The following is a 19,623-nucleotide window of genomic DNA, read 5'->3' as shown; positions in this document are numbered from 1 at the left end:
CTTTAGATATGGTACGTAAAAGTCAGTCTTTTCACATGATTCCCTTTTTGCCTTTGTTGTTGCACTTTTACTCCCTGTTGCGTGCTCACTGACCAGTCGAGCCATGACCCCTGTTACTCACCTTTGCTAACAAGTACATCTATCTTACATCTGAAAGGACTCCTGCAGAGCCCACCTTCTATCCGTGGGACTTACAACCTCTTTCATCGTTTTAAAAGAGTTGAACGTGAACAAATTCATATTGGCCATTTTGACATAAGTACCTGGATGCAACAAACAAGCTGGTAGATGTTCAGTGTCTTGCTTAAGACTTCTTTTACTGGACAAATGGCTAATAGCATCCGTTGTTGTGTGAATTGACCTTTTTTTTTTAATCAAAGAGGACAGTACCGCTAGTAGGACTGCAACTAACTAAAGTATTTTTATCATGAATTCATCACTTGCTAGATAACATTTCAGGAAATAGTGACATATGCCCATCTCAAGTGCTTATTTTGTCTGAAATAAAAGTCCAAAACCCAAAGATATTCTATTCACAATGATATAAAACAGAGAAAAGCATTTTCATTTCAAGTTCTTCAGTTTTGTTTTCATTGAGAATGTACACACAGAGATGTAGACCAAATACAGAGTGTGTCAATACAAGCGGAATACATCGGATTGGATGAAGGCAAAATAGCCCAAATCCTTTGTGGAATAAAGCATGGTATGTTGATGAAGAGTTGTGTGCCACGATTAGTTGTTATGAACTGAATTTCACGTTTAGGACAACTATTCATTATGCATGTAACATTTGAGGCGGGTCAGTTTCTTGTTCTTAGCAGCTAATCCAGAAATTAAAGTTAATCCAAAAAAATTGAAACATTTTTCTCATTGCGAGTCACTCTGGATCATAATCGGCCCATGTAAATGTAGCATACTTCACACAAAGTAAACCGTTAATTGCCCCCTCCCCTCCCCTCCTTCCTCCATGGGTTGGGGCAGGAATGTTGGAGGTGAAGGTGGAGGGTGCGATGCGGTGTGGGGAGGGAGGGCAGTCGTCAGTTTAGCAGAGAGAGACAGTGGGACCGGAGTTACAGCTTTTCATTAACCTGGAAACCACCTAGTTACATGGTTCATGGGCTGGTCTCAGCTCACTTGGAGGTAACAAAGGGTGTCGGGCGGCACTTTCTGCAGGGGGCTGTGCGCTCGGGGCACCCCATCTGACTCTGATCAGGTTCTCCCTCTCATTAGAGAGTTGCACTGAGCCTGCATTTCCCTTCATGTCGATATCCTGTTACATGAAGCTCCACCCTTATACACGTGCATGCACAAATATACTCGCAATCATCTGAAAGCAGCTTCATTATCACCCCTTTTACTTCCGCCCAAAGAGAAACCACGCCTTCTTCATATTTGTGTCTCCCTGAGCAACTCCTCCTGTCATGGTGAACTTCCTGGAGTTTCTACGACGTGCACATGATCTGTGTTTGCCCCAGCTATGTATTCTGTGCAAAACTGAGCCACTCCTTCTCTGCCTCTGTTCTCCCTCTGCACCCACCCTTTCTTTCTCTTTCATTCTTCCCCATTCTGATTTGTCCTTTTTCCCTTGCTCCTCGTCTTTTTTCTCTCTGATATCCACTCTTCAGCCAACTTTTTTTTTTTTTTTCTCCCACTGAACATTAACTGCCTGTTTTTAAATTCTGTCTTCTATGATTTTAGCTTTTCAGCAACCATCTCCGTTAGCCTGTGGTTGAATCAGATACTACTACTACTACTACTACTGGCGAATATAAACCATATTATATAACATCATCAACACCATGTTGAGTGCATTGTTTAAACTTCCGTCATTCCTTCTGAATTTGTAGTTTGTTGAGCGATTATGTAAAGTTTTGTTTTAAATCTGTTGTACATGTGTTTTCAGAAGATTTCTATTGAATTATTGTATTGTGTGACATGGCTGTCAGAGTCATTGCAAACCTCTAAGCCTGCCAGTAGCCTGTTATAAGCCTGATTAGAAAAACCTGGTACTGGCCCTTGCTCGCGGCAGTAGCCATGGCAACACTACCTCCATTTGGTCACAGCACGCATGAAAGTGTGTCCCACTTGGGGGGCTTGAAAGTGATCTTTGATGAGGGCTTTGACAGATGACGTCCACATTTTTTTTGGAGGGGGGGGACGTGTGACAGCGCTGAGGATGGCCCAAAGGCTTCACCCCTCCCTACCACCTCCCACCTCTGTTTGCCCCCAACTGCTTGGTGAACCCCGGTGCACTTATGGAGGAATCCCTGACACAACCCTCAAACAGCAGGGCACAAAGCAGCAGCAGCCTGATAGCTGATCTTGCCTTGTAAAGGAGCAGGCAGGTCAGCGGTCGTCAAGCCACCTCCTAATCCCTCCGGCGCTGTGAGACTGCAGGGCAAGACTTTACGCACAGTGTAAAGCCAAAAACACATGCAGCGTGCGTGTTGGATGAACCCAGCTCAGTCTGTGTGCATCGCTTCAGTGCACAAGCAAGAGTATCGGTGAGTCCAGTGCAAAAGGTGCAGAGCAAAAGGTGCAGAGCAAGTCCTTTCATGAGAGCAGCAGAGTAACATTTTTGGCAAGTTTAAAAAGCAGGGCTAACCCGAACGCTTCGAAGCTGTGATTGTTGCCATGGTATGGATGTCTAAATCAGTATTCGAATGCTTTGTTTTTGTTTTTATTATGTATGCATCACCCCAAAAAACCCAAATGGCCAATTAAATAAGGAATAGTGATCCCACATTATTCATTTATGCATCAACATTAATAATAATTTGTGATTTTCAAAGGGAACGCTGTTTGTGTGTGTGTGTGTGTGTGTGTGTGTGTGAATGGGGCATCCTGGTGGTCCCAGCAGTATATGATGCATATGATGTAACTTCATCGTCATTTCTTTTCACCTTATACTGTTGTCAACTATCTAATAAAAGGAAAAAGGCCAGAAATATAAACTTTTAAAACCTAACCCATTACTTTTAATGTTGTGACAGATGTTGCTGCAGATGATGTAACTAGCAGTCACAAATGGATGATTAAATTAAGGACTTAAGTTAAAGATAGAGGTGCACATGAAGTGTGTGTGTGTTGTACCGTAGCACCTGTAATCATTATCAGTGAAGGGGTTCACATTCCAGTACACTAATTACAGAGTGGAGGCATTGTGTGCTTTGATTTCACTAGACCCTGACTGTGCTGCAACCACAGTGCTCCCCCCTGCTGCCCCTGCTCTCTCTTTATTTCTGACTCTCAAAACTCACACATGCATTTCTGTATGTCTTTTATCCCGCCTTCATCACCCCTTTGCCAACCTATTTGCAAGCAGCTCTTTGCACTTTTGAGTCACTCGTAAAGGCACTTTCAAACTAGGCAAAAATGGTTGTCGCTGTGGCACTTCTACTTGAGCAGATGACCGAGCTGCAGTGGATGCAGGCATCACAGTTGCTTGGCAGTTTCAAATGGCACAACTCTGTGTTCACTGGAACACCTCTGCTCTTTCACTCATTCAAACTGTTAAAGCATGTGAGCTTGCTTTGCTTTTTGGCACCTACTGCCTGAAGCACAGCCACAATTTATTTCCCTTGTGCTGATGCAGTTGTGATAATCTGAAGTGTTGAACAGACACTTAAGGGCTCAGCATGGTCCCTGCGCCAAAACTTAATGTGCGCATATTCACACAAGTCATGCTCTCGTCCTGGTAGGAGTCGCCATTGCTCTCCGAAATGGCCCAGTGGACGAATCTACAGCAAGCACACAAAAAGGCTGCTGTTGAAGTTTATAAAAGCAGGAAAAGCTTTATGTGATGTCCCTTTTGTTAAAGCGTTCACAATGGCTGTATGTGGCCATTGCACAGCACGTGTGTTGTTTCCTTCTGCCTGCTTCTTCATTCATGCATCTTTTAAAAATACGTTGGCTGTATGGTTGCCGGTGTGTTTATTTAAGGAAGGTGGAAGAGAAAGTGATTGGCTGCTGGGTACCACAGACCAACAAGCCAATCATCAACAAGCACTCGCAGACAGTTGTCATGGCTGCAGATTGTGACATTTCAAATATTGAGTGGCGTGCTCCAGGTTTGCGGGCCAGCCGCAATTACTTGTGTAATGGCAGAGGTTAGCTGGCATGTGCAGAATTGCCAACGACAGGGCACAAACATTACAGCAGGCCTTGCACTTCTTCCATCATTGCTCGATCTTTGCCTCAAAGGCCTAGGCACGCTGCTTATGCATTTCAAGCTTGTTTATAAACCTTTGCATGGTTGCTACTTTCAAAGTTCTGCATCACTGACTGGATCCATGATACTTTATGTCACTCATGCTGCACTTAAATCCCTGGATCTAAGGTACAGGATCTGTTTGGTGTCCAGTAAAAGTGGCTATAGTCTTCATCTTCAGTTCTTACTCAGTAATGCCAGTTGAGGACAGAGTAGTAGTATTTCTCTGACAAAGATGTATATGTCAGATAAATGATGAAGGGAAGCTAAATGGCAAAAGAAGATGGATGGAAAGATAACCGTAGTGGTAGCTTTTTACTTAGATCCCTCTTTATCCCTGAATGGTTGGGCGATGTTTTTTTTACATTCTGCTCATCAGTCTGCCTTTACAAAACAATATGATATGGCTCCAGACTAAATTAGTGTCACCAAATACCTAAGCACACCAAGTTACACATGTTTATATGGAATAAAGAATATAACAGGGAGCTGAAATTACCCATATTATAGCAACAATGAAGACCTCTGTAAAATCTCATTTGTTTTGGCATCTGTGGGATTCTTGGTGGCGCCCACAGCAGAGTTCTGTGTCTTGGCCTCTTGAGATGGGGCCGTGACAAGATAATGCAGTGCAGTTTAGTTTAGATTAGTGATTCTCTGGTTTCTCTTCGGAAGCATGCGGGCCAGTTGACTTCTGTCTGGAGCGCACTGTGTTATAGCCACTGGTTACCTGCTGTCAGGGGAGTCTCCAAAATCCTGCATCCTCTCCTCACATCAAAGTGGCTGTTACTGTCACTGGCCCGGACCAGTCTATCACCAGGTAGTCCTGACCTAGCTTGTCTGGCCCGCCATCATCTGTCATAGCTTCTGTTTTTTTCTCTGTTTTGCATCTTTGTCCTACATTGAAATTTTGAATCAATCTAGTTTGGTTCCTGTTAAAGATCTGAGGAATGCTCGCAAAATTGTGGAAAAGACGTTTTTATGTTACTTTTACTGTTAGTTATATATGTAATATACATATACACTCTATAATTATGACGATTGCTCAAACATTAGCACCATAATTTCAGTTAACAGCATTTGGCAGAGGTTAAGAGACCTCAGTTTAAACACCCAAGAAATCCAACCACCTACTGGAAATGTCAGTAAGACTACTCATTTTTTCCACCTCACTCCACTTCAGTAGCAGCTTTCTAAATTTGCTACGGTCCTCTCTAACATGTAGAGTAATCTGTCAGTCAACCAAAAGTTTGTAATGCTCAGACCAACATCTAAGTCTCAGTCTAGGCCTGTCGTCGTGCTGTTTTATGCAGCTCTTTTCCTGCAGCTCTTTTCCTGCTCTTCCACGCTAACACAGCCTGATCTCGGGTCACAGAGGTCACAGTAAATGAGCAGACATCTGGAGCGGCAAACTACTCCCAAAATCACCATAGGGAATCGGAGGAGTCCGTTTTATCGGAGCGAGAAAGAATCCAGAGTGACAGAGCGATGTCGTCGCACTTTTTACAGCCAGAGGAACTTTTTCTCCCTTATCCACACCACGGCCTGCTCCATAACCCGGGCTGTCCCAGGTCCAGTGTGTTTGTGGTGCGGGTGAAACCCAACCTGGCCTGGTCCAGATCAAGCTCTGGCTACCTGCCGTGTCACAAGCGCCAAAGGTTTATAACTTCCCCTCTGCTCCTATCTTTCGTCTTCTTCCCCTCAACTTTATTTTCCTATTCCTCCCTCCAAAGGTCCGTCTTTATTGGCCGCCTCCTGCCACGCTCAAACACTTTTCCCTTTAACAGTTTGAATCTATGATGGGATTCAATCTATCAATATTTGTATTATTGCTTGCTCGTTTTTTCCCCATTTATTGTGCAGGATGGAGGTCAGTTGAAATCAACATTTGGCAGATGCTTTTGTCCAAAGTGACTTGCAATAAGTGCAAATCACGTTGGAGCAAGAGGTAGATATCAAACATTTGGATGGTATTCCTTTTTAAACAAATAACTAAAAGCATGCTCAATACTTAAAAGATCAAGTGTCCTACTCATTGTTTTATACTCTTATTACTGTATAAGTCAACACACTTTTTACTCACTGACAGTCAAAACTGTTGTCAACCACAATGTCAAAAAAGCAGCAGTTGGATCCAAAGTGGACCCTTTTTATTTTTGGTTACAGTTATTTACCCTGAAACAGAATTGGATGGCTAAAGTCACGATTGGTCACATTTGTCATGTTGGACCATTTAGGTCGGAAAAGTGCTCTTAACCTCATGTACCATTTGCAATGGACTTCCACCATCTTTATGATCCTGCTCATTAAAATTAATTGTCTGGCTGTAAAAAATAGATTTCCCCTTATGTTGCCTTCTGGATTGTCTTATGCACTTCAGATCTAACATGAGAAATTGCTGAACTTTCATCCTTTCCCCTCGATCATTTTATTTTTTTTTTCTTCAATCGTATATTTTGTGTCTCCCTCTTTTTCGTCAAAGCACTTTGCATTACTAGAGGAAAGGCATTAGTATATCAAGGCTCTCACTGTAGCAACCAGTCCAAATACACAGCAACACATATAATTCATATTGTTCATACTTGAAGAAAAATGTGCTTTCTGACATATTACAGTAGATAGCATAAGATGATTACCTGTTGTAGATATGGCCATTACTTCTTTATAGAGTGCTTATTTATATGTCTGAATAGCTGAATATGATGTTTGTATCAGTCTTATTAGACCCTAAATTTTAAACTGAACAAGTCATCAAAAAGTGCCACTGAGGGAATACCCCTCATTTAATAGGGCATAGTTTTAAGAGAGCTCCTAAAAAGCATGGCCTGCCATTTTAAAAGTAGGCCCATCAGGCCTCTGTCTTTTGATCAAACCCCCCTACCCCTTTCCCATAGGCATTTTTTTTTAACACCACCATTAATGAGCCTCACCTCAACATCTTGTCCACTGTGAGGTGACAGCCCGTCTTGTTGGTCCCCGGTTCGAGCCCATTACCATCGGGGTCTGGGAGCGGACACAGCTTTGTATGCCCCTCAAATGCCACGCTCCTGTCCATAAAAATACAAAGAATGGCGCTCCAGCCTGCTTCTCCGCCCTCATTTACCTTTTTGACTTCTTGGTGGACGCCTAGAATTTGTACTTTTATAGGCAGTGGAGGTCAGGTGTGCGAGGGCTTCAGGATTATTTACCCCAGAGTAGTTGTCTCGTTCACAGAAGCACCAACCTGCCCTCGCCTTCACCCTCACCTGAGCAGCTCTGGGCCTGTAAAGCACAAACACAGGGGGAGAGTGGGATATGGAAAGGAAAGGAAGGGGTACTCTTGATGAACTCACAGATCTCATCACCTCTGAGTACACTGTATCTCCGCTGGCTTTCGCTGATGATTGAAGGACATGTTGTAAACAATGTGTTTTAAAGAAGCCCCAGGGTTTTCTTTGGGTCTTCTGTCTGCGGAGTTTACAATCCCCACGGCTGACTCCAAGGCCAAGTTACTCTGCCAGAGCCATGGAGGCTATCTTGGGCTCTTCTTCAGCCAACCAGTATATCTTCTTACTCACTGTGGCCCTATTAACAGAAACTAGAGCTTTTTGTCTGTCTAAAACAAAACACTCAACCAGGACTTACGTACTGAAGCTTTGAGTCTTATTTTCCACTGTTGGTTGCTGTGAAAAGCGACATTAGCAGCTTCCTAGCCAGGGGCCTGTCAGTCCCCCCTGCTGCCACAAGATCTTCAGGTCCTCCCTATTATCTCCCACTCCCTTGGCCTTGCTGTTTGGTCCATGGCTTTTATGGCAGGGTAGGAGAGGGCCATGAGGAAATGAGGTGACCCCAGGGTCATGAGTGGAGTCAGGGGGCTGGAACCGGACCACGGCCCTGCCAACCTCACTCTCTCAGGGCCGGTTTGGGTCGAGGCAGGCAGAGCAAAGGAGACTGTGGACAGGGTACCTTCCATCCTTGACCCCAGCATCATATGCCTTTAATTAAGCCAGATTTGAATATGTTTACAAGCCCCAGTGGTCTTAAATCTTCCGGGTCTTTGCCCTCCCTCTTTACCCCTTATTCCTCCATCCCCTCAAACCCGGAGTCCTTCTTTTTCTTCTTCTCTTTAATATGGTGTCAGACATCTATTTATTATGCTGTTTTAACTGGTTTTCAGGAACGGGTTACAAGCTATTTGGGAATCCACCAAATAGGATTTGAGGGACACCCCTCTAAGATGTTAATCTGTTAGCGATATGAAAGGCCGCTCACCCCACTAAACTCCCCCTCCACTGGAACCTGGGGGCCCTTTATGGCCCCATCAGGCACCCGCATGGACGACTTACTGCTGACCTTGTGACCTGGCAGTTGAAGCCATATGAGAGAATCTTTCTCTTGTCCTGTTCCTTCCTTCTCTCTTCACTTGACTTCACTCTGTTTCTAACCCTCAGAATTGCTGATGTTCTATTTGCGGGACAATGATTAAAATTTCTCAATTATCATCCATCACATTTTGAACCATGCCTTAGTTTATTGGGTTTTGTTAATTGCTCAAATGACTGGGTCTAAAATCACTGCGTTATCTCATCAGACCATTTAGTTGAACATGTTCTTTTGTTGAGTTTGATTGTCCAAGCCATGTGGCAGTATATAATGAGATCTCTTCTTATCGTCACAATACCTGAAACTCTAACAGGCACTATTTATATTCATTCTTTCACCCCCAACTGGTCTCTCATGTAAAAGATTTACACACAGCTCACCAGCCTTTATTAGGGAGGTACCAGCGTGTTTGCTACAACAAAAAGTCCTTCGACTGGCTCCATCATATTAAAAATTTACACGTAACTGAAGAGCTGTTACAATTGGCTTACTAGCATGTTAGTGGCCGAAGAGCTTGCTGCAAAAGGCCTGGTCCTGGGGAGTTGGGTGGCTAATTGGATCGGTTGGGTTAAATAAATGTTTGAGTTCTCCCCTGCTCTGTGGGGACCTGGTGGTAGGAGCCTCTCATCTTAGCAGAGGAGGAAAAAACGGCAGATGAAAGGGAGAGGGGTGGAAAATAAGGAGGGAAATGAGCTCATTTATGCTAAGATCACATTTGTTCTAAGTGTATTTTACACACAGGTGTCACAATGCAATTTACACACACAATGAGCACAGTAAAACCAAAGAAAACAACAAATTTAAGTAACAACAATGCTAGTAGCTGCTGTTATATTTACAATGATGGAAGCTTTTAATGAGAACTTTTGTCTTTGCAGGTTCCAGATCCAAAGGGGAACCAGTGACCCAAACAGCTACAAGAACCTGAGTGATTGCTTCCGGACCATCATACGCAATGAAGGGTAAGTTGCCACCGGTCGTTTCCTACTACAGATCAAAATAGCTCATGAATTACGCATCAAGTTTCTTCAGAGCACCAGTGATGTCAGTCCGCTTGTTTCCCAAATGCAGGGAAGGAGTCATTTCTCTTCTGCACTCAGATGGCAGATTTCTTTAGTGTTATGTAATAACAAAGAAAAAAAAAATTCTGAGGAAAAGATAGATGTGGGGAATACATGTGTATTCAAAAATATGATGAATCATGCTGCTTTATTCAAATGCCACTGACGGTTATGTTGGCAAGGTGGTCTAGTGGCTGGAAAGCTGAAGGTGTTGCAGGTTTGGATGCTTTTAAAACCGCAGCAGCACTGAACGTGCCTTTTCACTCATTGTGCCTCACACCGGAGATGAGTGCAGCTGTTATTGGCTTAAAATCTAAATGTAAAACTTTTCCATACTAACTAAAGACAGTCATCCTGCCATGCTGCCTCCTCATCTGCCTGCCCTGTGACAGGACTGTGAGACAGTGCAGGTGCAGGAGAAAGTGGTTAACAATCGCTCTGTTTACGGCGAGTCGACAGCTTTACAGCGGATATAAAGTTGATCTGCTACGAGGTGTGAGTGAGCGCAGGGTGAGAGGCCAGCTAGTGACAGTTGGAAATCCTTTGTTGGCTGTAGTTCAACAGACAGATATATCCTGCTACAGTAGCTGTGCCCTCTTCACACACCCATACACACTCACTACACTACAGTGTGGAATTGAAACCCTTTGTGCCTGCATGCTTTTTGGGTGTGTACTCTGGGAGTAGGTCTGCATGAATTTCAAGAGAACTCTGACGTCCTCAAATGGTTGCCAAATTACACCGCATCAACCATGACTTTAGACTCACTCAACAAAGCCGTGGTATGTGTCGGAGAGTCCCTACAGACGGAAGATCCACTTTCTTGTCGAACCAATTATCACTAACGGTATATTTTTGCTGAGGCTGTAATCACTCCCCAGTAGCACATCACGGATTACCTCCAGGCCAAACCACTTAGTTATAATTTATACAAATAGCGTTAGGCCCCACTGTTGTAGAATTATTATTAAAAATAAACATTTCCTGTCAGCTCATGGCAGGACCGGGCTAACACCAGGCCTCACTCTCTCTCTGAGGTGATGAAGGAGGAAACCTGAGCTCCTTGCTAGTGCTCTGTGATTAAACTGAAGAAAGACATGGAAATGTGCACATGTGTGACACTAAAGTTAAGACAGTCTGAAGCCTGGACACAATAACTATACAATAGACTTTACTAGCAGGATACATTTTGAACGCTTGTAGTAAAGAAATGAATATTATAGTGTGGATTATTTCTGTTAAAGAACTTAAATTTATTCATTAAGTTATTAAATCTGTAAAATATAGCATGAACTCCTGTAGCTGTGCTCATACGTGTGTGACAGTGTGATCTACGCTCACCAACACGTGGTTGGTGTATTGCCTTACAGGCCACGCTCCCTTTTCTGTTGCATGTGGGTGCAGCAGCATGAGCATGTGTTAAGTGTTTCCGTCTGGAGGGAAACAAAAAGACTCTATTCTCCAGCATTCTTTACCAGTGTGGTATCCACAGACTGGGTCGAGACCCAAAGCACGGCCACAGGAATATTAAAAGCGTCCATGCATTACAGCAGAGCCTTGGCCCGCTTACAGTAGATCACTGACTAATGCCTGGAACCAACGGTGCAGGGTTGAGCGCGGGGGGGGGGGACTCCAGCTGGGACCACCCATACAAAAGAGATATACATTCATGGAAGTGTGAAGAAGTGCAGATTAGCATGTCCACCAGATTATATATGTTTGCTACAGTGAAACAGGGAGGATTTGTATGATGATGAGCAGCAATTGTGTTAAAGGAATATTTCAAAGAACCAAAACTTATTTGGTTCTTTGCCAAGAGTTACACGTCCATTTTTCACATAATTTTTATATGGCTTAAATAAGATCCGACATGTTAATTAGGGAGCTTCAGAGGTGCTGGTAGTTTGTTAACTCTGGACAGAATCAGGCTAGCTGTTTCCCTTGGTTTCCAGTCTTTATGCTAAGTTAAGCTAACCGCCTGTTGGTGGTAACGTCATATTTATTGTACAGAAATTATCTTTCTATAAAATCCATAAAAGTCCATAAATCCTTTTAATTATATATATTTTTTAACTTTTCTTTGCTTACTTTAGATGTGAATTAACTTATTTCTTCCTCATGAAGTACACCAAAGCAAGTTTTGTGCCTGTATCTGATGAATCCTCGTCGTAGCTAATTCTGCTGTATTGTCTGTGTTGGTGACATTGTCAAGGTTACGTTAGGTGCTTGGTAAAGTGAAAATATTTGCAGATGAAGCATTCTGGTTGTTTACATGTTAAAATGTCCCCTGGGGCGACTCATATTTCTTGCGGATTTACCCACAGGAGTGGTGTGAAAATTAACATGTCTGCTGCTGACAGAAATTATCGGTTGCTTTTATGCATTTACACATTTCAACTGTTAAGAAGTCAGAATTAGTGCCTGATGGATATTATTGGTCAGTTTATTTAATCGGTCGTGTCTGTGTAATCCTGTCAGTGCTACGCTCCTCTCCAGATGGATGGAGGCTGTTTAAAAAAGGAAAGGTTTATGAAAATAAAAGACAAATCATAAACACAAGCGCATACAAATCCATCTTCTCTCTCCCCCCCCCCCTTCCCTCACTCCGTGTCAGGAGGCCATTTGTTTAGGAAAGCCAAAAAGGGACTTAGTGTGTACTTTACATTGGAAATCAAATTAGCATTCAAATGATGGCCACTCACTAGAGGCCACATTTGTTCTGTAACCAATTTCACTCCTCCTTCATCACCTGACGGCTCCCAAGCCTAACCACACCCGGGAAATCTGTGGCCACTATTTGCATGGACAAAGTGAGCAAAGGAAAGGGTCTTCCGTCTGACTGAAATAACTTGTTTACACAAACGAAACAAAGGGTTACAGTGTTTCTAGAATTATTTTCAGCAGCGGGGGTAAAGGGTTAACGCTAGGGTTAGGGTTGAAAATGAGTGGGGGATCGCTAGTAGCTACACTGCCAACCGGCAACGGCAATCAAAAATAGTGTAGGTGGTATGGGTCCCGAGCGTTTTCCTGTATGAACAGATTATGCTGAAAAAGGTTGTAACGGTAAAATTACCTAAGTGAATACAGTGTGTTGTTTATTTTTAGTAACAGTTTGCTTTATTTGCAATGATTACTCAAAAGCATCATCTGTCTAACAATTACATTCTAGGATATTTTGCCCTTTCTCTCACAAAAAGAGTTCTAGGCCCTGTTTACATGAGAACGCTCACGGGTGAAAACGTAAAGATATTTTATCAGATGTGCCTTTCGTTTAGACCGCGGCGGCATTTTTGGGGCTTAAAAACGCAAAAAAAAAAAAAAGTGAAACCACCCTCCAGAGTGGAAATCTTAAACGCTCCACCGTCGCGTTCCCGTCTAAAGGGTAAAAACGCAAAAGTCTGCAGCCTCTATTGTTGTGGTGGCTGGTGACCCACCCCATATTTCGTTACATAAATCAAAATATAGAGTGATTCCTAGCCCATGGCCACTCCGCCGTTGGGTATCGACAGCCTGCCTAGCTTTGATATCTGACTTTTACAGATAGCGTCTTTCTCGTGTGGTTATGACGTCCCTCCAGGTACAGGATACTGCTGAACAAATTCAGTCCATATGTCTATATATTTTGACATGCAAGACTCCCAGTCCATGCCCTGTTGTGCCACTTCCTCGTCTGTCCAGACCAAATTGTCAGCTTTCATGTTTTGGTTTCGCTGTTACTAGGGAGACGAGTAGAAGGAAGGTTCTATGCAGGCGCGCGGACTTGGTGATGTTGTGTGGCAGTGCTTCACACTACCACCTTGCCGCCTGGTGTGCATACTACATTGAATTTCACACACTTTTGCGTCACCATATGCACGCAAATTCCCCCTCCCCCCCCCCAAAAAAACGCGGAATAAAAAGTGATAACACAACGCCACACATTCTCTTCAGTCTTTGGACCTGAATCAAATCTGCTCAGAGCCATTCAGCTTGACCGATATCACAAAGTGCTAATGAACAATTCCACATACAAATGTGCACTTTTTATACAATGAGTAACAAAATAATATGCTCTAAGGGAACATTACTACCTTTCTTTTATGTTGGTTTTGAGAGCTATGCATCCCCACTTCTGGGAAACGTTTTAAACAGTAAAGGGAATACAGCGTGTCACGTGAATACGTCTCCTGCAGCAGACACAAACGGATCGCAGGGTAGGCTAGCTTGTTGTGTCATCTGAGATGCTGAAAATGCTGTACTTGTGCTGTTTATTTGGTTGTCATGACTTTGCGAGTGATTGACGGCCTGTCACTGTTCCAGTTGTTTACTATAAAGGGGAGAGAGAGCAGACGAACGATCGTTTGAGTTCAGTGGAGCGCACAGCTGCGCAGAGTTGTGTAATTGCGACTTCATGACATTTCATACAATTCTGAAGCAGCGGCAGCAATAATTCTGCAGCGGTGGGTTGAATATATGTAGCGGAAACACTGGATTATTTTTTGGCTTTGAGGAGGGATTTTCCTCATCCACAATCCCTTGCTCCAGAGTTGTTGTTATGGGGGCTTGATTACCCAGAGCCAGTGCCACTTGTGTAACTTCAGGTGTTGATGAAAGAAGTTGGCTCTGTCACCTGATCACAAGTGTTTTGATAATTAGTTGTTGTTCACTGCTGTTTTTGTAAGGTGGCTTCCCTGCTGTGGTTTCTTTGCACAGTGTAATGGCCAGTCCTTCTCAGGTTATATTCAGTGAAAATGTGTGCCAGCAGCAAAAATATTTACACTTGGGACTCAATCAACCAATATCATCTCTGTTGACTTATAGAGAATGTTGTCACAACAAAGCTGGTCCCGCTTGTTCACAAGATACAGTCAGTCACGCCACATCCTCAGACCCGTCCACAGACCTGTGTTCAGTATCAATATGAACTTCCTTTTACTCTCTCTCTCTCTTTCTCTCTCTCTCTCTCTCGCTCTCTCTCATATGTACAGTTATGTACTGTATTTATGCCATTCTGCTTTTGACTTGTATCGTTTTAAATTTGTTCAATGACTTAAATGTACAATGTAATTTTCTAACACTGGGGTCTCTCAATCGAAGCCATGGATGTAAACACGGACTTTTGACGACTTCGTGAAGTTGCGGGGGATCATGGGAGTTGTTTTCATTGCTAATCACCATTGCCGATTAAAATGTATGTTAATGGACAAGTTATTGTAATAGTCTTATTCACGTTACCCTCGTTAATGTTTACAACTCAATGAAATGTATAACATAGATATAGTCGTTTTTAGACATTTCAAAAAAATTAACATATCTTTAAAGGATAAGGCTGGCGATCTTCTGTATCTTTTGTTATTGTCAACACATCTCATAAAAAAAAACAAAAGCAGCAATGTGTTAGCCTGTCTCTCAATACCTTTCAACTTTCCTACGCTGTCTGTAGCTCTGTTCTCAAGACCATTCATTCCTAATGAAGATGTGCATCTTTAAAACAGGTTATGTATTAGGGCTGGGCAATATATCAATATTATATCGATATCAAGATATGAGAGTAGATATTGTCTTAGATTTTGGATATCAGGGTATGGCATAAGGGTGGTCTTTTTCTGGTTTTACAGGCTGCATTACAGGACAATTCCGGCGCAAAACAAACCTAGGGGTTTTTAACAGATGTGTACCCACTCTGTCGCTCTCTGGGACATGTTTTCATGCTAATAGAATGTGTTTGTAGCTTGAAAGACGCTAGCACGGACCGCTGATTAGCTTACAAAGCTAGTATTCGGGACACAGGGAAAGTAAAAACAAATCGCTATTTATACCACTAAAAAGGCTCAAAATATCACCAAACTTCAACGGTAGCATAATGAGGGTCCCTACAGGTTAACCGAAGCATTGAGAACTTTGTAGGTGTACAGACAGTTTATTGAAAAGATACATTATAAAGACACTTGCGTTCATGTTTACATGCTGCCGCCGTCTTGAAAACCATCATGTCATGACTTACAGCTGGCGATGCAAACTAAAATCAAAAGCAATTTGCTCAATATAGCTGAAATAATCGCACTCTGCATAACTTGTCTAGTGTACTTACTCAGTGGATAACTGTCCATCTGGTCCCTCCGGTCTGGGTCGCTGTCTCCAATTTATTTTCGGGACGTGGAAAAAAGTTTCAAGTAGCTACAGCCCTGTTTATCAGAGAGGGGAAATCTTCAGACTGTACAAAACACTGCGTCTCTTGGGTGTTGCGACGCAACAGGTCCCACTCCGTGCAACACAGACACTCCTGTTCGGTGGCCATAGCTTCACAATGTCCGCAGGTACACCACCAGTTTCCCGAAGTACGAGGCTGTGTTGCGGCATTGACTACCGGTAGCTCTCTCTCTCTCTCTCTCGTAGCCCTTTCACGGAGCTCCCACAGCTCTTCGTTCAATAAACTGTCTGTACACTTACAAAGTTCTCAATGCTTTGGTTAACATGTAGGGACCCTCATTATGCTAGCGTTGAAGTTTGGTGATATTTTGAGCCTTTTTAGTGGTATAAATAACGATTTGTTTTTACTTTACCTGTGCCCCGAATACTAGCGTTGTAAGCTAATCAGCGGTCCGCGCTAGCTTGTTTCAAGCTCCAAACACATTCGATTAGCATGAAGACATGTCCCAGAGAGCGACAGAGTGGGTACACATCTGTTATTAAGCCCTCGGTTCGTTTTGCGCCGGAATTGTCCTTGTTCTAGCTGTTCTATGATTTGCCTTTACCCACTTTGTAACTATATCCACATTATTGATGGTTATGTATCTAAAATCTAATTGTAAAAATATTTTTGATAAAGCAACAATATGGTCGCAATATCAACATCGAGGTATTTGGTCAGGAATATCGTGATCTGATTTTCTCCAGATCGCCCACCACTATTATGTATATATACTTCTTTTTTTCTTTTGTGAATTGTGTATTTGTTGGGGACTATTTTTAGCTACAATTAACAAGTTGTAGCTCTAGTAAGCATTTAAAGCAGCAGGACGGTGTATTTTTAATTGACTCCAAATGAACTACAGTGCCCATGTTTATCACAGTGATGGAACATGTCCACACAGTGCAACAAAGCGACTCATTGGTGTTTTTTTTTAAACAACAATGGAGCTCTCTGGCACAGAGTCATAAGCTGTATCATGTCATCTGGCTGACATCTGAACAGCTTGTGACAACTGGTGACCTCAAATGTTTTAAATGCTGGCATAGCAACAGGTTTGTTGATTGTTAACATGGTGGTTGGGTTCCCTGCTCCCTCAGCGCTCTCTCTCCCTCTCTTGCTCAACCACACACTCGCTATGCACACAATACCACTGAGCTAAACTCTTAACGCCAGTCATAAAAAATGAATGTAATGATTTTCTTGAAGATGCAATGAATCTTCTTTTGCATTCAACTCGTATGGTTTATATTGACCGACATTTTATCTATGACTTAAGCAAGCCTGCTTTCAAGCATTGGGCCAATCGGGCAACTGGCTGCTTGCATTTACTGGCCCGATGTACGTGGACCCTATGTCATTTCGGTAGGTTTCAATTTTACAATTAGAATACAGTGAATACAAGAAATTAAGATTATTTAATCATTATTTAATAACCAACCAAATTAAATTGCATGAAATGAATGTACAGGTTCCATAAACTGTGTGAAGGTAATTGTGAATGAATGAATATAAATTGCTAAAAAGTTTTTTAAAGGTCCAATGTGTAGGAATTTCTCCCATCTAGCGTTGAGATCATATAACGCAATCAAGTCTCTCGCACCACGCAGTTCAAAGTACGTATAACAGCTACGGTAGCCTTAACGCTTCAAAAAGCCGGTCTCTTTCTCTTTTCAATATCCTTTTTCTTTTTCTGGGTGAAGAAGAAGACTCCTGTTCCTGAAATTTGGATTTTGAATAAGTGTGGTCCTCCATGTTTCCTTCTTTAAACTTGCCGGGGCCGGGAAGCTACGATACCCATTAGCAGCGTTAGCAGCACCTGTGAGTTTATCAAGTGACAGTGAAAATGCGAAAGGCGGAGCAGTATGTCCTGTATGTCTCTTACCAGCTAACGTATTTCAAGATGGCGCATGAATATGGAGCGTCTACCCCAGTTCATGTGAATGCAAATGTGAAATTTCAAGCCAAAAGGAATACTTGATGGTAAATATTCATAAAAAAGGACAAGTTTGTGAATGGGGCAACACAGATTTTGATAATGAACAACTAAACACGTTACACACTGGGTCTGTGAAATAAGCATTTGACCTTTTTTTATTCTTACCCTCAAAGAATCAGAATTGATAAGCAGAATCTGAATCTCAACCCTAGCCCAGACCCATTCCCACTGGTTGGTTGAATGCACAAGGTTGGAGTTAAGTATTTAGTTGAACCCTATAGTGCCTTGAACATTTTTTTTATGTTCCAAAATGTAAGAAGATAATGTTGTTTACACTATCAACAGTTAATGATTCACTGGTATCTGATTCTTCAGGTGTGCTGTGTTTCAGATTTATTGTTGCCCATTAATGTCATAGATAGGTGGAGGTTGAGAACAAAGGTTTTGACAAAATCAATAAAAGTAACTGTATAATTTTACTTGATTGACAACAATTGTCTGACATCATCTGTCTTGCCCTGTCAGTGTGAACTACATAAGCTTAAGCAAATGAACCCTTCCCATGTTTTCACTAAATTGAGGAGTGGGGGAAATGCATGTATGCACTTTGAATGTATACGAAACATGCTTATGTATACGAAACATGCCTCGTGCCTTCTTTGCAAAACGAAAACATACTACGATCTTCTTACACGTATACATCCAAGACCGGTCAGGTGTTTGGGGGAAATTGATTAAATTCCCTGATAATACTCATTTGATATAGGAAAAATGTAGGTTTAAAATATTTCAGTTTTAGATTGATAACTTAATTTCTCAAAGATATATAATATAAATAGATCTAAAGATATATATTGTATATTTTAACTCCTAGAGAAAGACTATTAAGACATTTGTGTACATTTCAGAAACATCCAATTGCATTTCTGTTTTAACAAGTGTGTAAAAAGGGAATTTACATCAATCTTACCAGACTGACCATTTACTCTGTAAATATACTATATAAAATGGATTGCAGTCTGTGTAAAATGTAGGCATGCATCACTCTATACATAACTCACTATCATTTTATTATTTTTACTGGCTCTAAGTACACTTTAAATCATGGCTGGATGTATGATAGAGCAAAGGCAAACTACCAAATTGACTAAAATTATACAGCTACTGTCTTTTGAAACCTCCAGTATATCAAGGGCTGAAACAAACTCTTAAATCATTTCCTCCGCAGATTCCTAGAGACCTTGTTTGTGTGCCAGGGTTTTGTTGTTTGAAAATATATCTTGGTAGTTATGATGCCACCACGGCAGCAATATACTTTGTTTCCATTTTCGGAGCTAGGTATTAGTCCTGCAGTCTATATTCAGTATTATCAAAGATTTGAGCATTATACCCTTCAAGAAGGTGGGATTTATCGCAGGGCTGTTGTACTAGACTCCATGTATACAGGATACCTAATAAACGGGCAACTGAGTATCTCTGCATAGTTTTATCATTTGGCTGACGTGACCCTTTAATGCAATGCTGTAGCAGATGTTGTGATTGCATGATATTTTGGTTTAAGTTTAGATTAACTTAAAAAGACTGCACAACACGACCTCACGGTGATAATGTTAACTTCACAGAAATTGTGTTCAATGTTCATATGTACGTCGCGAGTCTGCTAATTGATTTCAACATCTTACAGATATGAAAGGAAATCGATGGCTGCCTTGACATGACACTAACATGGTTTGCAAAATGCTGCAGTAGCTGTGATGTAAAGTGTAATGTATTTGTAGTAAATGGGATAAAAAATGCAAAACATTAACTTCTATAAGGCCCACGTTCTGACTAATGTAACCACTTAAGGACGGCAACATATGATTATTGTCATTGATTA

At 42.0% G+C, this 19,623-nt stretch overlaps 1 protein-coding gene across 3 annotated transcripts in view; it reads left to right on the top strand.

The window, feature by feature from the left end:
* The window catches only part of slc25a21 (solute carrier family 25 member 21), a 103,782-nt gene that overhangs the window by 74,504 nt on the left and 9,655 nt on the right, over positions 1-19,623 (top strand). For all 3 annotated transcript variants that reach the window (XM_078278309.1, XM_078278308.1, XM_078278310.1), the window contains exon 4: positions 9,454-9,537. In XM_078278309.1, the coding sequence (XP_078134435.1) occupies positions 9,454-9,537 (84 nt within the window). The remainder of the gene's footprint in view (positions 1-9,453; positions 9,538-19,623) is intronic.

Source organism: Sander vitreus, chromosome 20 (assembly GCF_031162955.1).
Source record: "Sander vitreus isolate 19-12246 chromosome 20, sanVit1, whole genome shotgun sequence".
Taxonomy (NCBI): domain Eukaryota; kingdom Metazoa; phylum Chordata; class Actinopteri; order Perciformes; family Percidae; genus Sander; species Sander vitreus.
This window is presented reverse-complemented; position numbering and strand designations above follow the sequence as displayed.